The sequence below is a fragment of the Dermacentor variabilis genome, chromosome 8 (genome assembly GCF_050947875.1).
Source record: "Dermacentor variabilis isolate Ectoservices chromosome 8, ASM5094787v1, whole genome shotgun sequence".
Classification (NCBI taxonomy): domain Eukaryota; kingdom Metazoa; phylum Arthropoda; class Arachnida; order Ixodida; family Ixodidae; genus Dermacentor; species Dermacentor variabilis.
The window spans coordinates 64,866,545-64,885,880 of NC_134575.1; the positions used below are offsets into that span (position 1 = coordinate 64,866,545).

At 47.8% G+C, this 19,336-nt stretch overlaps 1 protein-coding gene across 1 annotated transcript; it reads left to right on the top strand.

Moving 5' to 3' along the window:
• Positions 1-488: 488 nt before the first annotated feature.
• LOC142591422 (uncharacterized) lies at positions 489-18,701 on the top strand. Its single transcript, XM_075703750.1, has 4 exons — positions 489-659; positions 973-1,149; positions 14,500-14,616; positions 18,284-18,701. The coding sequence occupies exons 1-4, from the start codon at positions 489-491 to the stop codon at positions 18,476-18,478; spliced, it is 660 nt and encodes a 219-aa protein (XP_075559865.1). The 3' UTR covers positions 18,479-18,701.
• Positions 18,702-19,336: the final 635 nt, after the last annotated feature.

Sequence of the window (19,336 nt, forward strand, 5' to 3'; positions counted from 1 at the left end):
TATGACGCAGAGAAATAACAGGTAGCATATGCCGTGTTAAGGGTCCTGCAAACAATATTTCAGTAACCCGAACAAGCTCAGCAGTGAACTGCTGTTTAATTCTTGTGATCGTACATATTCTGCTCTACCTACGAATATGTGAACGTAATATCTTGAAGTGTTCTCATTACATTTATTATTTTATTCATTTCATCCTCAAGGCTAAACGCACAACATAGGAGAGCTTGCAAAAATGTAACAAATTGTACTAGCCAGAGTAGCATGGAGTTAGTAATAGTAACAGTAAAAAAATTCAAGTAACGCGTTAAGCTTCATGCTTGGCTATGCTAAAGGCAAGGAGTCCCAGTTATTTTTCGTTAGTGAGGTCAGTTACGCTATTCGCACTATACCTTCACCTAACTTATCACATGGCCTAGTCACTTATTGTGAGTGTTGTTTAAAGCCGTTCGGTCTACTAAAATCCAGAATTCTCACTGATATGTTACAGAATGCCCCCGTCTTTGACTAATTTTATTATCATCAGCCACACATCGTTCGCAAACTACGCCTTGCCACCATACGATGATAAAGCAAACTTTGATTTGACGAACTGTTATATTGTGCCACCCACTATACATAATTACAGCAGCCACTACAACCAGACCTACTACGACACTTTGGTAAGTACGAAATCTCCAATTTATTTGTTGTTTTCTATACTTTGCGAATTAGTTACCCGTGTCAATAGCAACGGCTAGATCATAGTGGTCCAACCATCCATGCATTTGCTGAACACAGCACCGGACGGCGGGGCGTCGTTTCTGGCTACACGAAGGAATACATATATGTAATAAAAATGCAGAAATTAAGCACAAAAATCCGAGATCAGGACACGTACGGACAAAGCTCCCGGTAAATTCACTAGAAATGTAATCACATCTGCGCACATGCGGAATGAATACTCTTCGTGTCTCTCTTTCCATGACCGTAAAGGAGGACTCGTCGAAGTTCCTGCAAGAACTTCTGAATGCATCCCAGAAGGTCCCAGTATCGGTGTCGGTGACGTTAAAAGGGCGCTGGTTTATGTCAAGAGCGCCCATAGACGAAAACAGGGAGATTTTCAAGAATTGCACGAAACTCAACGAAACCAGGGACGCACCACCGAACTCTGTAAGTCTCGCCCTTTCCCTCAAATGATACTTTCCCCATTCTGAAGCTGTTTTTTTGCTTCCGCGTATCTTGCGTTGGTATAGTACTTACGTACTGAATATTATCGGAACCATATTTAGCGCCAGCAAACAAGGACGGAAGGAAGACGACAACAGAATGCGCATTGTGTTGTCGTCTCCCTTCGGTCCTTGTTCTGGCGCTAAATACGCTTTCAGTTTACCAACACGCCCAACAAATGGCAATGAATATTATCGGACCCTTCAATCCTCTTCATTCTACTTTCGCACTGTGCTGTAATACCGCCTGTGTTTTTTCTTGTTCAAAAGAATAATCAACGCCTATCTTGCGTCATCTATGTGTGGGTAGCTACGATAAGCGAATGCTTGCTCATAGATAGTAGGCCATGTGCTCACTCATGCTCAAGCGTGCTTACACTTCTTGGTATTGACTCACGTTCCTTCTCATGCTCATACTCGCTTCCATTCAGATTTACCGGCACCCACACGCGCTAACACTGGCCTCTACTCACAGTCACCTGCACGCAGTCACACTAACACACGCCACCACTCATAGTCACCCGCATTCACTCACGCTAACATTCGCTACGACTCACAGCCACCTGCATTCACTCACGCTAACATTCGCGTCCTGACGCAGTCACCTGCACTCACGCTAAAATTCACCTCGATTCAGTCACCTGAATTGCTAACTCTGGCTTCCACTCACAGTCACCTGCACTGACTCACGCTAACTTAGCCTCCACTCTCAATCACCTGCACTCGCTGGCGCTTTCACTTGGCTCCATTCACAGTCACTTGCAATCACTCAAACTAACACTCCCTTCCACTCAGTCACCTGCAATCACTCACGCTAACATTCGCCTCCACTCATAGTCATCAGAACTCACTCACGCTAGCATTCGCCTGCTTCTGCAGTCACCTGAACTAACTCACGCTAATACTCGCCTTCACTCGGTGACGTGCACACACTCATGCTAACACTCGCCTCCACTCAGTCACCTGCACTCACACTCGCCTGCACTAACAGTCAACGGTAGTCACTCACCCTTACACTCATATCCACTCAGTCACCTACACTCACTCACATGCTAAAACTCGCCTGTACTCGTCGTCACCTGCACTCACTCACGCTAGCACTTGCCTCCACTTGGTCACCTACACTCACTCGCGCTAACACTGGCCTCCACTCAGTCCCCGGACCTGACTCACACTAACCTCCATCTACGCTCACAATCACTTGACTTCACTGACGCTAACACTCGCCTCCACTCACTGCCTTTTGTAATCATTCACGCCCACTCATACTCGTCGACACTATTTCAAGAAGTGCAAGCAGGCCTCACATTCATGCCCAGGTCCATTCGCACTCATCGTTACTCACTAATAACCTGTCTAAGATCTCTGAAATCAGTGGGGAGTAAGTACACTTCAGCCTACTCGTCAATGCATAGCCGACCTAACATTCGCGTGCCATGGCAGCGGCGGCGTGAAGTAGAGCATCACGTTTGTGTAGTCAACATGCGATTTTCAAACAATTCCCCAAGCCAAGGCGCGAAGTTTTCGTAGCGCACTATTCCGGAATTCGCTCGACGTGGCTGGTCCTGGTTTCTGCTAGCTTTCGCCGCTGTCTTGGCGGATAGCTAGTTCGTAGGGCAGCGCTGATATAACAAAGCCGCTTAAAATGCGCATATGTATCTGTAGTGTATTACAGATGAGCATGTGGCCGGCTCAGTTGTATGCAGAGGTAAGGAATGAAACGACCAACGCCACCTATATACCATCACTGCATCAAATATTCACCTTAAAGCTCCTCCAATATTCATTAAAGTAATACTTTTTTGTTACTATCTTCCCGTTTTCCTTGCTCAAGATATTGGTGACCTCTGTGGCGCGCATACTCCTGCCAACATCCACTGGCTATTTAGGCTACACGTTTCGTGCGAGAGCTTCTACAGCGAAACTGTTTATCCGGACCCTGTGCTGTCGCTGTCAGACTTAGCTATAAAGGGGCCACCTTACCTTGCGGGAGAAGAAAAGAAGAGCTCACCAGAGGTAAAGCGGTTGCAGTGAGTCCTTTCCGCCTGTAAGAATGCTATCTTGTATGCGAATCACACGGTGTATTTTCGGTGATCAATCCAGATCGGCATCAAATTTATCGACGATTGATTACACCCTGCCGCGAAAGAAACAAATGTTGCGCTGGCAATTTGCGGCCTACGAACCGTGCCCAGCGAATGAAACGCCGTACTTGGAGCGCGTAGCTGCCGGCACTTCTTGCGCCAGCAAGTAGTGCCGGTAGCCACGTCAGTCGTCAAACCAATCTAACCAATCGTCAAAACGATTGCAGCGCCCACATATCCAGTGGTGGGCCTTGCGCCCAATATATGGAGATTTGAATTAGTGCTTCCCCACATTCCATACCGCAATATAGACTGCATTCGAAGTTTGACTTGCATGGTGTAACACTGCGTGTAACTTAACACAACTTCCTTGTTCGACCATCTTCACGTGCTGAAAGGGCGGTGATTTTTGTCGTCTTAATGTTTAGGTACTGCGCTCAGTGTCGGCGCTTTGTCGTGTTTCTCCGCCGGCCGGTCTGATGGTTCCGGCCACGTTCGTTGCCAAACTCCGCTGCGTGCGTCTTGTAGAAAGGCTCTGTTTCGTCGTCTTCGCTCGCCACATCATCGCGTACACTTAGTCCTACTGTGCGTAGGGCGTGCGTAATTTGAAATCGAATACTCGGGGAAGTATCTGACGTTCGTGGAGTAAACGAGCAAACAAGTCAGAGCACGTGCGCAACTGTTGTCTTGCCATCTATGTCACGCTTTGGTTTCGTTGCCGTGAAACTGCCATCGTCGTGCCGTTGTGACCAGGCTGTCGTGATTCTGTCGTCACACCCTCTCCATCATACTGCAGGCGTCGTCGTGCCGTGATCGCCTCCATCGTCATTGTTCCATCGCGGACACAACATGGACCTCGTCATGCTGTCATGCCGGCTATCAATTCAGTAGACTATAAAATGCAGCAAATATCAAACAGCGCTGCTGAAGTCAGGAGCACAGTTGGGAAATATTTCTCAGCGTAACCATTTCATTTTTGCGGCCCGCATATGGTGCTGCTGGGGGGGGGGGGGAGGGGGCTTTAACTTGACAGTTCTATGGTTTCTGCCACATTTTCTTCATCTTCTACTTCACTCAATGCAGTGCTTTGCAAGGGATGTTGCGGCTACTGTCTAGCCGAATAGTTTAACATTTGAAATTTAGGTGCTATAAACAAGAGCTCACTTATACCTACGGTATGACTTCTGTAAAGCTATGGATACCATAAGTAGCCCCGTTTACATGAATGCGACTGTGTCGCATTGCACGGCATTCGAATAAACAGCGGTAATGCCTTGGGAAGGCGCATCGCATTAATGCGCCTGGCGAGGGTAGAATTACGGGCGTGAGTCGACTAACGCGTAGCATGTAAACGAGGATCGTCGCATTATAAATTATGGAAAGAAATTAGCTGCGGGACTGCCACGCTGGTGCAGTTGCGAGACAGCAACGCCCGAACCAGACGCGGGCTGTACTTCCCTCATGCGGCACGATGTGGTGCTATGTTCTCACGAGAGTTAGTGCACTACATGCGTCGCATCGCCTTCTTCAAATGCGCTTAGAAGTGCGAGCGGACACTATCGCAATAATGTAAATGGGGCTAGTGTGACCATGCGACATCACAGGAGAAGCTTTCATCATCACACATATCCTCACGGATGTGTGGGACGATGATAGCTTCTCCATCCTCACGGATGGAGATAATTTGCCATTTTGAGCCTGCCCAATGGTTAGGAAAGTAGGCTTAGAAAGGTAACAACGGTGCGTTAATAAAGATATTGTTCTCTTTAAGATGTTTATATGTTGCAATGAACATATTTAAGCGCCAGTTGTTTTACGACATTGTACTTACGTGACGAACCTGTCCGCTTGCCTCGACCCCTAAAGGGGTAGTAAAAATGTCAGTGCTTCGAAGTATAGTACAGTGGAACTTCGCCGTTTTTGTGTCTACTCAATGCTTAGGAAAATATGCGTGGACACGTTACAAAGGATTGAATTGTGGAATGAATTGTGCTCTTGACATACATTAGCCACAATGAGGATATTTAGGTCTCATTTGTTTTATTACGGAGCAATATTGTATGAAAGATGGCCCACAGCTCGGACAGCTATGAACGTAGTAAACATCGTGGCGCTTGGAAGTCACTTACAGTATGGTTTAGTTGGGTCTACGAGGAAGGGCATCTCTGGCACTTCTGCAGCGAAGCTCTCGATACTTAGTATCTGGAAAAAGTGTATCGGAGATGTTGACAAAAATAAATCATCATGCAGGCCGATCCTAGTGATCGTCCAAAAGGGGTCCTCGAACATTGACACATACCCCTGTGGGTTTGGGAACCTATAACACGCCCTTGAAGTACCCTTGTTACACGTGGGACTGAAAAAGGTCTCAGGCACAATTGCAAGAAAAGACGTTTGAAAAAAATGTGTTTTGTAGAACTTTTTTACAAAAGGTCAATTCAAAAATGATCGACGGCAACCACGCAAACGCGCTAGTGCCACTTCTCTCGCGTTACTCGTGGTCGTCTTCCACAGCTGGCTTCGTTGGCGCTTGTCATTCCAGCGTCGAATTTCACTTTTGTCGTCGTAATGGGAAGGCCGCGTTTACGGAAATATGAGTCATTGTTCAAGGGGATGTTTATTAATGGAGATGGCGCGCGAATGTGGGCGCGTACCGATATCGCCACGATGGCCACAGATTAGGACGATAAATACATTCGTGCCTTTGCTCAATATCCTTGGTCAATATCCTCGATGTCGGTCACCTGCACAGAGTGGAATGGCTCAGGAATTTTTTGCGAGGGTGATCCGTGTTAATTCGGCTAATTCAGCGTTGAACTTGTCTATGGATGCGAGGGCCATACGCCGCCAGATTTCTAAGGACGCAGTTTCACCAGAGACGCCCTCGCCTTCGCGTCGTATATTACTGTGACGAACAGTAGTTCCCAGTGTGCTGTTTATGACGCCCAGCAGGACGTGCATTCGTGTGATTGTTATTGCGGTCATTGCTTCATCCTTCGAGCTAAACTGCGAGTAGTAACAGACTGTACACACTTACGACTTATATTTGGGAATTTGCAACGAGGCTGCCACTGACGAAACTGCCAACTTTAGCCTCATTCTTTTCGTCAACGGGCAATTCCGTGCTCCTCCGATCTCGCTCGGCAACGGGCATAACTATCGACATAAAATTTAGTTGTTTTGTTCACCTCAAACGAAGATGTCGGTTCTTTTTTGACCTGCCATAATTTCCTCAATATTTGGTGCCGAAACCCGGGAGAAACGATCGAACTACCACTGAGGCAACGAGGTCAACAGACGTCGACAGCACAATCAGCTGGGGGAAAACCAGCAACGATCCTGGAGCCGAAAATGGTCCACGAGGCGCGCCCTGAACAACAAGGCCTAGGGGCACCACACCCAACTGAAACCGGCACCACTACTCAAGCTCCATCACGGTAAGCGAACTGTAAACATTGATGTGACGATGGAACGGCTCAAGCTGAAAAATGTGCATTGAGACCTCAAGTGACTAAACTGATTTATGAAGCGGACTTCTTCTTGGAGAGTCATGCAGACGGAGGAGCTCTTAATGTATTATCTGCGAGTCTTAACGACCTCCAAATAAAGCTAAACGAGGTGGACGCAGCCATACAGCCTTTAGTGCAAGACAAAGACGCAGGGCAAAATTATGTACGGACCATAGAATACAACGACCGTATCGTCGCACACATGGCAAAACTCCGCCAGGAAGCAGAAATGGCGTCGACGCGGGCATACATCGACGGCCCTCCGGCGGGGGCAAAGCTCAAAGTGGAACTGCCGAAGCTCGAGTTACAACAATTTAGCGGCGCCGCCACGGAGTGCAGTCCTTCTGGGAGAAGTTCGAGCAAGCGGTGCACGGAAACGGCGGCCTCTCCAACGCCGAGGAGTTTCTGTTCTTGCAATCGGTGCTTTCAGGAAAGCCGCTGCGGCCATTGCCGGCATGCAAGTGACTGCGGCAAATTACATCACTGTCATCGAACTTATTAAAGAGGGCTTCGGTCGACGAGATGTGCTGATTCAAGTTCATTTGACTCAATTACTAGACTTGCCATCGATACAGAACAAAAAAGAGGACATCGGCCAACGTCGACCCTATGACCACCTGCAACGCAACATCGCTGGTCGGACGGCGCTCGAAGCCAAAACGAACAGTTACGGTGCCCTGCTCTCCTCCGCACTTCTGTGAATGCTGCCAACCCATCTTTTTGTCTGATACCATAAAGGACTTTCCGCTGCAAGCAAAGATGACGGGATCAGCATCAAGAGTTTACTTCTGTTTCAAGAAAAGTTTGCAAACAGCCGGGAAAAGCCCTGTAACCTGGTAATCTCGCCGGCAGAGAATCAAAACATCGAGACAAGGAAAAGAGAAAACCTCAAAAGGGGTGAGTAGCTTCTCTTTTTTTCTGCGGGTGCTTCGAAGCAGTCCGATCCGTGTGCATTCTTTGCTTCAAGAGATCGTGAGACTGACTATTGTCAGGTGAAGACCTCATTGGATGAAAAGGAGAAAAGCCTCATTGCAGCTGGCCGGTGCTTCCGATGCTGTGTAAAAGGGCACATGTCACGGGAATGCCGCAACAAAAGAATAAAATGCAAGGAATGTGGTAGAAGACATCTGACTCAGATGTGTGACCAGACATGGACGACACCCGAGAACAAATCCGCAGAGTTGCACTGTTGGACAGGAAAGAAATCAGAAAAAGTACCAACTGTGCTGCTCCAAACGACTCAAGTATGGGCAGAGGGACGAAGAAGATCGCTGACTCGTCTCCTCTTTGACGGTGGTGGCCAACGAAGCTTCATCACTAAAAATGTTTTACGTGAATTGCAACTGCAGGTCGTACGTGAAGAGGACATCAGAATCTACCCATTCGGATGAGCAGGAAATATTATCAAAGAGAAGCGCAGAAGAGTAAGAATTTGGCTAAGAAGTCAATACGACCGTAAAGAGCACTCTATCGAAGCCGAGCACACGATCTGCTTTAACTGCCGACGCATTGGACAATTCGCTCGCCACTGCCACATCCGCTGGTCTTCTCCGACGCGCTATTATGCTGATTGCCCCCCTCGCCCCTCTAGCGCGTCCTTTTCCTTCGCCCCTTCTATGCCCGCTTCATCATCTGATCCTGCGACACCTTTGAAACGACCCCGCTACTCCCGCTCGCCTTCTCCCTCCCGCCGCCAATCTCGCTCGCCCCCGTCACGCCGTGCTCTTTCTCCGACCTACTCGCCGCACCCCCGACCGGAAAACTAGAGAGTGCAGCTTCTAGAGGTGAAGCTGCATTGAGGACATTGGCACGAAATCCTCGCTTCACCTTACCCACAAACAAGAATCTTTTGGACGTTCTCGTCGACAATGTTCCTGTGTGCGCGTTGATCGACACCGGGGCGCATGTATCCATTATGAGTGCTGCTCTTCGCCGTCGGCTCAAGAAAGTTCTGACGCCTGCCCCGAACCGAGTTGTACAAGTCGCCGACGGAGGGACTGTCGCTATTGTTGACATGTGTTCTGCCCGACTCACCATTGCTGAGAGACACACCGTCGTTCTCTTCACCATCATCGAGCATTGCCCTCACGAACTCATTCTCGGTCTGGATTTTCTTGCCCATCTTTCTGCACTCATTGACTGTTCGGCCGGCTCACTTCGCCTTGACTTGCCTCTTCTTGCCGACCCTGTGGAACCGCCTCCAAGCCATCTGAGCTGCATAGATTTTATTCGCCTACCACCTCACTATGTGACACACGTCGACTTGTCCTCTTCAGCTTTACCTGACGGCAATTACGTGGCCGCACCAATTCCGGCCGTTATGCTTACACATGGTGTTACCGTGCCGCACACTGTGCTGAAACTTACAGGCAACCGCACCTGCCTTCCACTTCTCAATTTCGCGCTAACCGCGCAAGTTCAACCTCAGGGGAAATCCTTGGCTATAATTCGCGCTTTGCAGGATGATGACGTCGAGCCATTCACAGTGGAAGATCGTTACAGCTCAGCCCATACCGTGACGTCATCGCACGGTACTGACGTCGACATAAAGAAGATGGTCTCCTCTGGCCTTACACCTGCTCAAGCTGAAGCTCTTTGCCGCGTTCTTGAAGGCTATCGCGACATTTTTTACTTTGACAATAGACCCGTAGGTCAAACTTCCATCGTGACCCATCGCCTAAATAGTGGCGATGAGAACCATATTCACTGACGTCCATACCGTGTTTCTGCGTCGGAACGAGCTGTTATCTAACAGGAAGTCACAAAGACGCTTGCAAAGGACCTTATCGAGCCTTCCTGTAGTCCCTGGGCATCTCCCGTCGTACTTGTCAAAAAGAAGGATGGAACATGGCGCTTTTGTGTAGATTATCGCCACCTGAACAAAATCACAAAAAAGAACGTGTACCCTTTACCAGGTATTGATGACGCTCTAGACTGCCTGTACGGTGCCACCTATTTTTCTTCTATCGACTTACGGTCCGGCTAGTGGCAGATATCCGTCGATCACATGAACCGAGAGAAGACTGCATTTGTTACCCCTGACGGCCTTTATCAGTTCAAGGTCATGCCTTTCGGTCTCTGTAACGCGCCCGCCACCTTTGAACAAATGATGGACTCTTTGCTTCAGGGGTTCAAGTGGTCCACCTGTTTGTGCTAGCTGGACGACGTCATAGTTTATTCGCCCACATTCGGCACGCATCTAGACCGTCTTTCATTGATTCTTGACGTGTTCCGCCGCGCAGGTCTCCAGTTGAACTCGTCAAAATGTCATTTCGCTCGCCGCCAAATCGCCGTCCTTGGACACCTCGAAGACGTCAGAGGCGTGCGACCCGATCCGGACAAAATTCACGCCGTTACGAATTTTCCTGTTCCGAAGTCTACCAAGGACGTTCGTAGTTTCGTAGGGCTGTGCTCTTATTTCCGACGCTTTGTGAAGCATTTTGCGACCATCGCACGTCCCCTTACCGGCCTCTTGAAGAAAAACGCCCCTTTTTCTTGGGGTCCTGACCATGCCGCATCTTTCTCGCAGCTGACTACTCTCCTTACCACGCCTCCGATTTTGGCCCACTTTGACCCGTCTGCCTCAACGGAAGTTCGAACTGATGCCAGTGGTCACGGCATACGAGCAGCGTTAGCACAGCGCCAGCGTGGACATGATCGCGTAATAGCCTAAGCCAGCCGACTTCTATCACCCGCCGAACGCAATTATTCAATCACAGAGCGCGAGTGCCTCGCTCTTGTGTGGGCTGTTGCGAAATTTCGTCCATACTTGTACGGACGCCCCTTCTGTGCCATTACTGATCACCACGCTCTCCGCTGGCTATCCTCGCACAAGGACCCCACGGGACGACTCGCTCGCTGGGCGTCAAGCCTGCAAGAATATGCCTTCTCCGTGGTATATAAGACGGGACGCTTGCACCAGGATGCCGATTGTTTGTCCCGCTACCCTGTCGACAAACCGGCTGATGCGGACGCCGTCGCTTGCGTTTTCTATGTGTCCCAGTTTGCTTCAAATCGCCAACGAGCAACGGCGTGATCCTTTTTGCTTCAAATCGCCAACGAGCAACGGCGTGATCCTTCATTACGCGCCCTCATCGACCGTCTGGAGTCAACTCCTGGCGACGCCTCTCTCTGGATGTTTCTCCTCAAGGAAGGGACATTATACCGCCACAATCTCGATCCACACGGCCTTGACCTTCTGCTCGTCATTCCATCGCACCTGCGTTCGACTGTCCTCCAGCAACTTCACGATACTCCCTTGGCTGGACACTTGGGCGTCTCGCGCACATACGACCGTGTACACCGTCGATTCTTTTGGCCGGGTCTCGCCCGCTCCGTGCGGCGTTACGTTGCGGCTTGTGAGCCCTGTCAGTGCCGGAAGAAGCCCTCCACACCTCCAACTGGATGTCTCCAGCCGATCGACATCCCACCCGAACCCTTTTTCCGTGTTGGTCTAGACCTTCTTGGACCATTTCCTCTCTCGGGCTACGGAAATAAATGGGTCGCCGTCGCTACCGATTATGCTACGCGGTACGCAATCACCAGAGCCCTCCCAGCAAGTCGCGCTACTGACGTTGCTGACTTTCTGCTCTATGACATCATTTTAGTGCACGGTGCTCCGCGCCAATTACTCACTGACCGTGGCCGCAGCTTTCTGTAGGCAGTCGTCGAGGACATCTTCCGCTCCTGCTCGATAAAGCACAAGTTCAGCACGTCCTACCACCCTCAGACCAACGGTCCCACGGAGCGCTTCAACCGGACCATCACCGACATGCTTTCCAAGTACGTAGCGACCGATCACCACGACTGGGATCTTCACTTACCATATGTGACGTTCGCGTATAATTCATCGCGTCACGACACCGCCGGCTATTCACCATTCGATCTGCTATATGGCCGATAACCCGTGTTGCCCTTGGACACTTTGCTGCCCTCAGCTACACGTTCCGCCACTGAATACGCCCGCGACGCGATCGCACACGCCGACCACGCGCGCCAGCTCACCCGCTCCCGTCTCGAGGCCTCACAGGAGCATCAGAGATGCCTCTATGATTGGCACCATCGTGACGTGTACTTTTCTCCGGGTTCTCTGGTGCTTCTCTGGTCATCCGTTCGCCGTGTGGGCCTTTCCGAAAAGCTGCTGTCGAGCTACACTGGCCCCTACCGTGTGGTACGGCAAGTGACCGATGTCACGTATGAAATCATCCCCGCCGAACTCTCAGCGTCATCATCAGCTTCAAGTGACATCGTTCACGTGGCAACACTAAAACCATACCACACACCTTTCACCGCCGAGGTATAGATTAAGCACCAGGACGGTGCTTCTACAGCCGGCGGTGATGCTACGGAACAGCCACCACAGTGTGGCTGCGCTGAGGAGGACGAAGACGACGTGTGTGCCGGCTTGATATAGCGTCGCCATTTTGATCTCCGTGAGCTTACCTGTAAATAAATTGTAAATAGTATTCGGCTTCAGCTTCACGTAATAATATATACCCAGTTTAAATTTATTAACTGACTCATTGGTGCGAATAAGCCTCAGAAGAGCGTGCTGAATTTATAAAACGCAGCCTCTCGGCGTATGGTTAAACACTGTAGCTGTGCTAGCACGATCTGGCCAATGACGACTCTCATAGGGCATTCAATGGCATTCGCGTGCCAGCAGGCATAATGTTCTTAACTGGAGAGTAGCAAACACAGCGTGTTACATAGATGAAGTGTGTGCGACAGTGATGATGATTATTGAGAGACGATGCCTCACTTGGTGGAAAAAGTTGTTTTTTTTAATGAGGAGCACCATCTTTTTTCGAGCGTTCGGTCTTTCTGTCCGAAGGAGCCTGATTATTCTTCAAATACATGAAATTTGCTGGGCTCCTAACGTCGACATCTTTAATAACGCACATCTTTAATCTTGCTTTGCATACAAGAGACTTTCCTTCTTGTTGGAGGAATACAATAGGTATGCCAGTTCATCAAAGTAGCAGCATGAGCGGCATCAAAAATTATCGCCCCGTGTCATTCTAGTCTCCGTTTGCAAAAGTGTTTGAAATAGCTATGTTTACTCATCTGACATTTTTCTTTAAGCGTAAGATTAGTGTATGCCAACATGGCTTGGTTCATGCTAAGTCTGTGGAAACAAACCTTGTTTCTTTTCGTGATGATGCAGGACCCGCTATTTGTAACCGAAGACAGTTAGACACCGCATACTTCGACTTGTCAAAAGCATTTGACATTGTTTCTCGCGATCTCATCCATAAACTCCTTAGCACTAGCCTATGCACGATTATTAAAGACTGCCTGTGAACTCGGTTAAATATTGTTCACGTTGTTGCTAAGTGCTATTTACCTTATGAACACACTTCCGGTGTTCCGCGAGGGCTGATAATAGGCACATTTTTTTTCGATACCTTTGTTATTAACCTTCAAGAATTTTGGATTATTCGCGTCCCCTTTTAAATGCTGGCGGTATTAAACTTTACCGTGAAATAGAATAAGAGCGGGATTTATTACAGGAAGATGTTAGTTCTGTTGTTCAGTGGTGTGCGTCCAACTATTTGCGCATTGATCCAACTAAGACGGTTGTTATCTTCTTTAATTGTAATATCTGTCCTTTACTATACAAATACTCCCTTGACAACATTCCTTTCGAAATAGCGAGTTGTATGCGCGACTTAGGAATATTGGTTGACTCCTGGCTAATCTTCGAAGAACATGTTTAAAGCAACGTTAATATATCCTACAGGAAGTTAAGCCTCATATCAAGGATGATTAAAAACTTTACGAATGTGAACTGCGTCACTCTGTTATATTCTTTTTTCCACTCGAAGTTAAAGTTTACTTCTGTTGTATGCATGCAAAATGTATTACGTACTGCAGTTCGTTTGAGCTCTGCGAGTTATCTTCAGCGACACACAGACGAATACAAATATAGCAGCGTTATTTTCTTTGTATTTCTTTTTTCGTTGTATTGTTTTTCGCTAAAGCATTAGTCAGTATATGTTAATATTGAACGAGAACAAATAAAACCAAGGTGTTAAATTTTTTGACAGACAGCCACCTGAAGCCATGCAACGAAGCCAATGCAGCCGTGTAAATCACATGCGATCTCTTCCCCCTGTGTTAGCCGAACCCCTATCTTCGTTGTTAAGCCTTTGATGTACCAATTGAGTCAAGGCGACGACTGTTGAGGCATCTAAACTATAGGATATTCCTGCATGTGTACTAGATGCGGTCCTTGGAGTATTAGCCAGCTACGCCCAGGTTTTAGGCAAGAACGAAGTGCACCCTTTAAAATGCAGGCGCAGCTTCTCGTTTGGATTTTCGTTACCTTGGTCGATATTGTGCTTGTGTGTGTTTCGTGTGCTCATTCTTGGTACTCGGGCATTTAATTCCTGTTTATTTTTTTCCTGTGTTGCGTCCAATAATAAAATTTGTGTAAACATAGTGTGAGTTTAACAAGAAATTGTCAGCTGCGCGCCTGTCTTCGTCGCCATACGTTCTTTATTCTAAGTAAACACGCTCTCCTTACCTCACTGAGTAACTCATTAGCACATAAATGCATGTTATCCTCCTACAGTTGTTCTGAACCGAGTAAACGATCGCCTCTAGGCGAGACTGAACATATTTCGTTCGTCCACCAAAGAACTTCGTCACCTTAATTCTCATGCTTGCATTTCGCGTCTTTTCTTCCCTGCACCAAAGGTCTGCGATTCTATGATTCAAGGCAAATACTTTTATAACAAAAACTATAAGTCGGCGTTTTTCAACGACAGTACTCGGGTCTTTACGTTTGACACGGAAGAGGCACTGAGGGCTAAGGTGAGTCAAACTTCATAAGAGTCTTTCTTTCAGGAGCAGCAGCTCTTGGGCGCCCGTTCCTGCGGCAAGCGTCGGCGTAAGCGATCGCACGAACGCAGCGAATGATGAACGAGCGAACGAGGAACGCTGCGGGCGATGAAAGATGCGAGGAGAGAAGTGGTGATGAGGATATAGTGGAACGATGAGGCGGAGAGCGGAGGAGCGTATGGCGAAAGTGTCAGAATAAAAGCATAGTTAGACGACGGTGGCTACGAGATGGCGCCAGAGTAGCGCTCGTCGGTTAGGAAGTCGTTCGGCGGCGACTGCTGTGAATAGCGCCCATGCGTCACCCACGCGTTAGCTCACGTGATCTCCAGATTAGCGAAGCAGTCGCGCACACTTCGCTCCGTTTGCAACGTGGTGCACGAGACGGATTGTTCGCGCCAGCCATTATGTTGCGGAATGAAAACACGTATAGAGCTGCGCTCAAATTTCGCATTAGGGAGTACGGTAATCGTCCGTGAATTTAGGTTGGCGAGTGTTAGGTGGCGTGTTGTGTGGGTATATACGCCAACAGATAGAATGAGCTTAAAGATTTTCTTTTGTTTTATTTTTTTTCTATCCTTGCCAAAGCCGAGTGTATAACGTTGCACATCGTATACCGCGCTCATCTTAACGCCAGCAAAACGCGTCAGTATTTTGCCTGATCGGCAACGAGAACTTCTTTTTCGTATAAGGCCAAGCGTCGTTCTCATCGCGGCCTGCGAGTGAAAAATCCGGGGACTTTTCGTAGGGGACTCATGCTTCTAATGTGTGCTAGCTTATGTACTAGGCAGAACAGTGCACATTGCTTTCGTCTGCCCCTTACACTTCCAAACTGGATCACAACGATAGATACAGTGTCTGCAATGGCGATCAAGCGGCCGTTTATGGTCGTCAGTGGTTGGCCCGCGCCATTGTGGCATACGTGGCGTCAAGTCTGCCGCTTCACAGTGCGTGTTAGGCGCCCTGACTTGCATTGCCAAGTTGTCGAGCCGCATTGACACGTCTTGGGCAGGCGCCATCCAGTCATGAACAAGAATCGAACAAGCGCAATTTAAATGACCGAAAATCGCAGCAAAAATGTGTCATTATTGGTTGGCGGCCGCTAAAGCTGTATTTACCTAACCTCGCCTCCACACGTACCCCTTCCCGTGCTTTGCTACCCTTGGCAGGAAATCACCTTGTCAAGTCTGGTGGGAAAGTATACATTGAAAACAGCTACTGGCGATGTCAAACGGGAAAGCAATATAATATTGCAGATTTAAAAAAAAAAACGGGAACGAAAGAAAAGTGCCTAGCATGCGATTGGGACCACGGGTTAGCAGGCGCGCTGTGCTGTCACCGCTACGACACGAAGCCCCCAAAAAAAGCATTTTATTCAGGAGTATTTATCTGCGGCCGCGTAGTGCAGGCCAGCTAGAGACATACGGAGCAACGCGCGTCCTCCTCCGTGACAGTGTAGTGACTAGGGAAAAGGCAGACTCGAAAAAGCGATATTCCCTAGATATATCTCTATCAACTCACGCATGCGCGCGGCCCCCGGACAAATCCGAGAAAGAATGTCCATCGCCAAGTACACTTTGTGAGTAAACGGATGTCACGCACTTGGTAGAGGGATGTCTGATTTCGCCGTGTTAACGCTGTTATTGAGTTCCATATCTCGGTGAAAGGCACGCCTACTGATTTGAAATTTCTTGAATGTAGTCGCCGATTGTGCATGTATTTCGAGAGAGGCTTATGTAAGCACCCGCCATGCTGTCTTACTGGCTATGGCGTTGCGTTGCCTACGACGAGGTCGCGAGCTGCATTCTCGGACGCGGCCACAGCGTTACTGTGGAGGCGAAATGCAAAAGCTGTCGTGCGCCATGTGTTCGGTGCGCCTTGAAGAACCCATGTCCAACGCTCCATAATATCACCCATTAACTTTCTATGCCAGAGAGGCTTAGACGATCGTGTTTAAGTCATGATGTGAATAGCGTGCCAAAGGTGCTTGCGCGGGAATGTTTTTACGGGGACACGATTACTCATGCATGTAGTGCGTCTAAATAGCGCGCATCCGCGTATTGGACAAAGTGTATATTGTAGCTCATTCCATTTCAACGTAGTCACCTGCTGTCTACCTCTCTGCCTTATCGGTCACTCCCACTTCCCCTCACCCCGGTGAGGAGTAGCCAGCTAGAAGTAGGCTGCCCTACCTGGCCTCTCCTCCTTTCTCTTCATTAAGACCTCCTCCTCTTGTTTAAAGAACTCAAGCTGCACAAAACCATTTCCTAATCCCCAGCAATGACATTCTTGATGACGAAATCGCTGTTTTGTGACGCAGAACCCCGGAATTCGATTATTTATGCGTACCTTGCCTAATCAAATTCGAAGTATAAGGTTTGCCGTGAATGACCGGAATAGAGCGGAAAGAGACGGATGGCTCACGCGAACAATGCTGTAGCCGACTTCGACAACCATCTACGATAGATTCTTCCCTCAGTTTTTTGTCAATCAAGCTGGGAAGCCATTATTGTACCATGTAATTATGGGAAAATTTCTTGTACCGACATGCAACTGAAACCGCAGTCTGTGAGATAATTTCTTCAATATATTGGGACAAAAATATCAAATACACCAAATCTGACATCTTGACACGAATATCATTGCGACCAAAAACGCTTTCCCGTGAGCGCGGTAAAAAAAAAAACAGCAACAGAAATGTTTACTGCAGATATCGCAGTTGAATCTCTTAATGCTAAGAAAACACTTGTTTGAAGAATAAAAAAATATAGATTTTCTTTCCAACAAACGTTTCATATTGAACTTGGATAAGACCACCAATTATAGACATTTAGCGTGTCCGCCATTCCGGCAAACGGGGGCGGTTTGGGTGGATTGCCTGATATGAGAGGGCGCAAACGTGAGCGGCCGTAGTGTTCCTGTATATGCTCCCGCAGGGAGCATATTAGCGGCCGGAGCGGTGGAGCCGCCTGGTGCCGCCTGTCTAGTTCAACTAGACAAACACAGAGCTAAAATTGCAGCAACCCACTATAGCCTACTTCTCGGCTGGTGCAAATTTTCGGCAGTGGCGTAATTGTGAGCACGATTACGCCCCTCTCGAAAATTTACACCAGCAGCTAAGCAGAATATAGTAATTACCTCTCTGTTTGTGTGGTTGAACTTTGCACAACCAGCTGGCGCGACAAGTCTGGCCGCTCACGTTTGCGCTCCGGCTCAACCGGCAATACGCCATCGCTTGCCGGAATACCAGATGCGCTAAAATTATTCAATTCTTAATAACAGCGCTTGCTGCATGAGCGCGAGAACGTAGCCATTCCGTCAGAGAATTTAGGTAGACGGATTTAGAAAACAGCGTGAACGACAAAACACATTGATTATCATTGATTATCAGAGCAATGATACGCGCATGCGCATCAGGCAAACACGCCTGCCGTAAAGAGGTATTCGCGCGAGCTCGCTTCTAAATCGCTAAATGGAAATAAGAGGGGGACACATTACGCGATCTGCTATCAACAACATGGCTGCTTAGGCAGAAAAACCATTACTTCTTTCATAAAGGCCCAGTATGCTTGCCTAACGCGAAAGTGATTCCGCTTTCTCTGTGATGTGCTTCAAGGTCTGTGCACTCTGCATCCTATCGCAGATGTGTGCCTACAAGGAAAGAGTAAAAAATTTAAAGTTCAGCTTCGCCGTGTACGACATTGACGCCGACCAGTCCAAGACCGCGTGCGATAAGGTCAAATACACGGGTCAGTACAAGAGGCTGAATCTGCTCCGCAAGCTGAACGGTTTCATGGAGAAGTACACCAACAAGAAGGACTGCGAAAGTGTAACCTAGGAAGTGTTTCCAGTGGCTGTGGTGCGTGGCGTAGGGAAACGACCTGATGCCTGATTGTCGAATACGATTAGTGCTCAAGACTGCACTTTTTTGTGTGTATATACCTCTTCCATTTATAATGTGACTACCCTATATTATTTCAGCCAGGTATACTGTACGTATTTTTTTTTTTGCAATAGGACTGCACTTTTGTTTGTGTGTGTATATACCAGTTCCGTTTATAATGTGGCTACCCTATATTATTTCAACCACATGTAGGTATGCTGTATGTTTTTTCTTACAATACGTTCCTTTCATAATGTTACCTTAGTTTCATAAGAGAGTCCTTGCGTAAAAACTCCGTTGTGTGATAGAATACGTCGGTCATTTCGTTGCGATCACTGCCTCGTGTATTTTTCTTTTTGGAAATGCGAAACGAATTGAATTTCCGTTGTTCAATAAGAAAAGAAGAAATACGAGAATACGCTGAAACATATTGCCATGAAATTCGTGAAAAAGACACTACTAACCTCTTAGAATTGTAAGTAAGAGAAAACCCAAAAGACATAAGAGTAAGCGCAATGCAGGAAGCATTAAAAAAAGGAACAAGCATTACGAGCCATGTTTCAATGGGCACTTTGCTTAGCAAGGTGTACTGTTAAATTATTGTAGAATTGTGTTTATTCCAATATGATTCAAATTTTATTATCGCCATAGGCTACCACATTTTCTACAAAACGGTAATAAAAGAAGCACGTACTTTTACACTTAATAATAAAAAAGAAAAAACAATAATAAAGAAGCACGCAGTTAGACAGCATTTTACAAAGAGTTTGCCAAAATAAAGTTGCCAACGCTTAACCCGAGTAACAAGGTCAC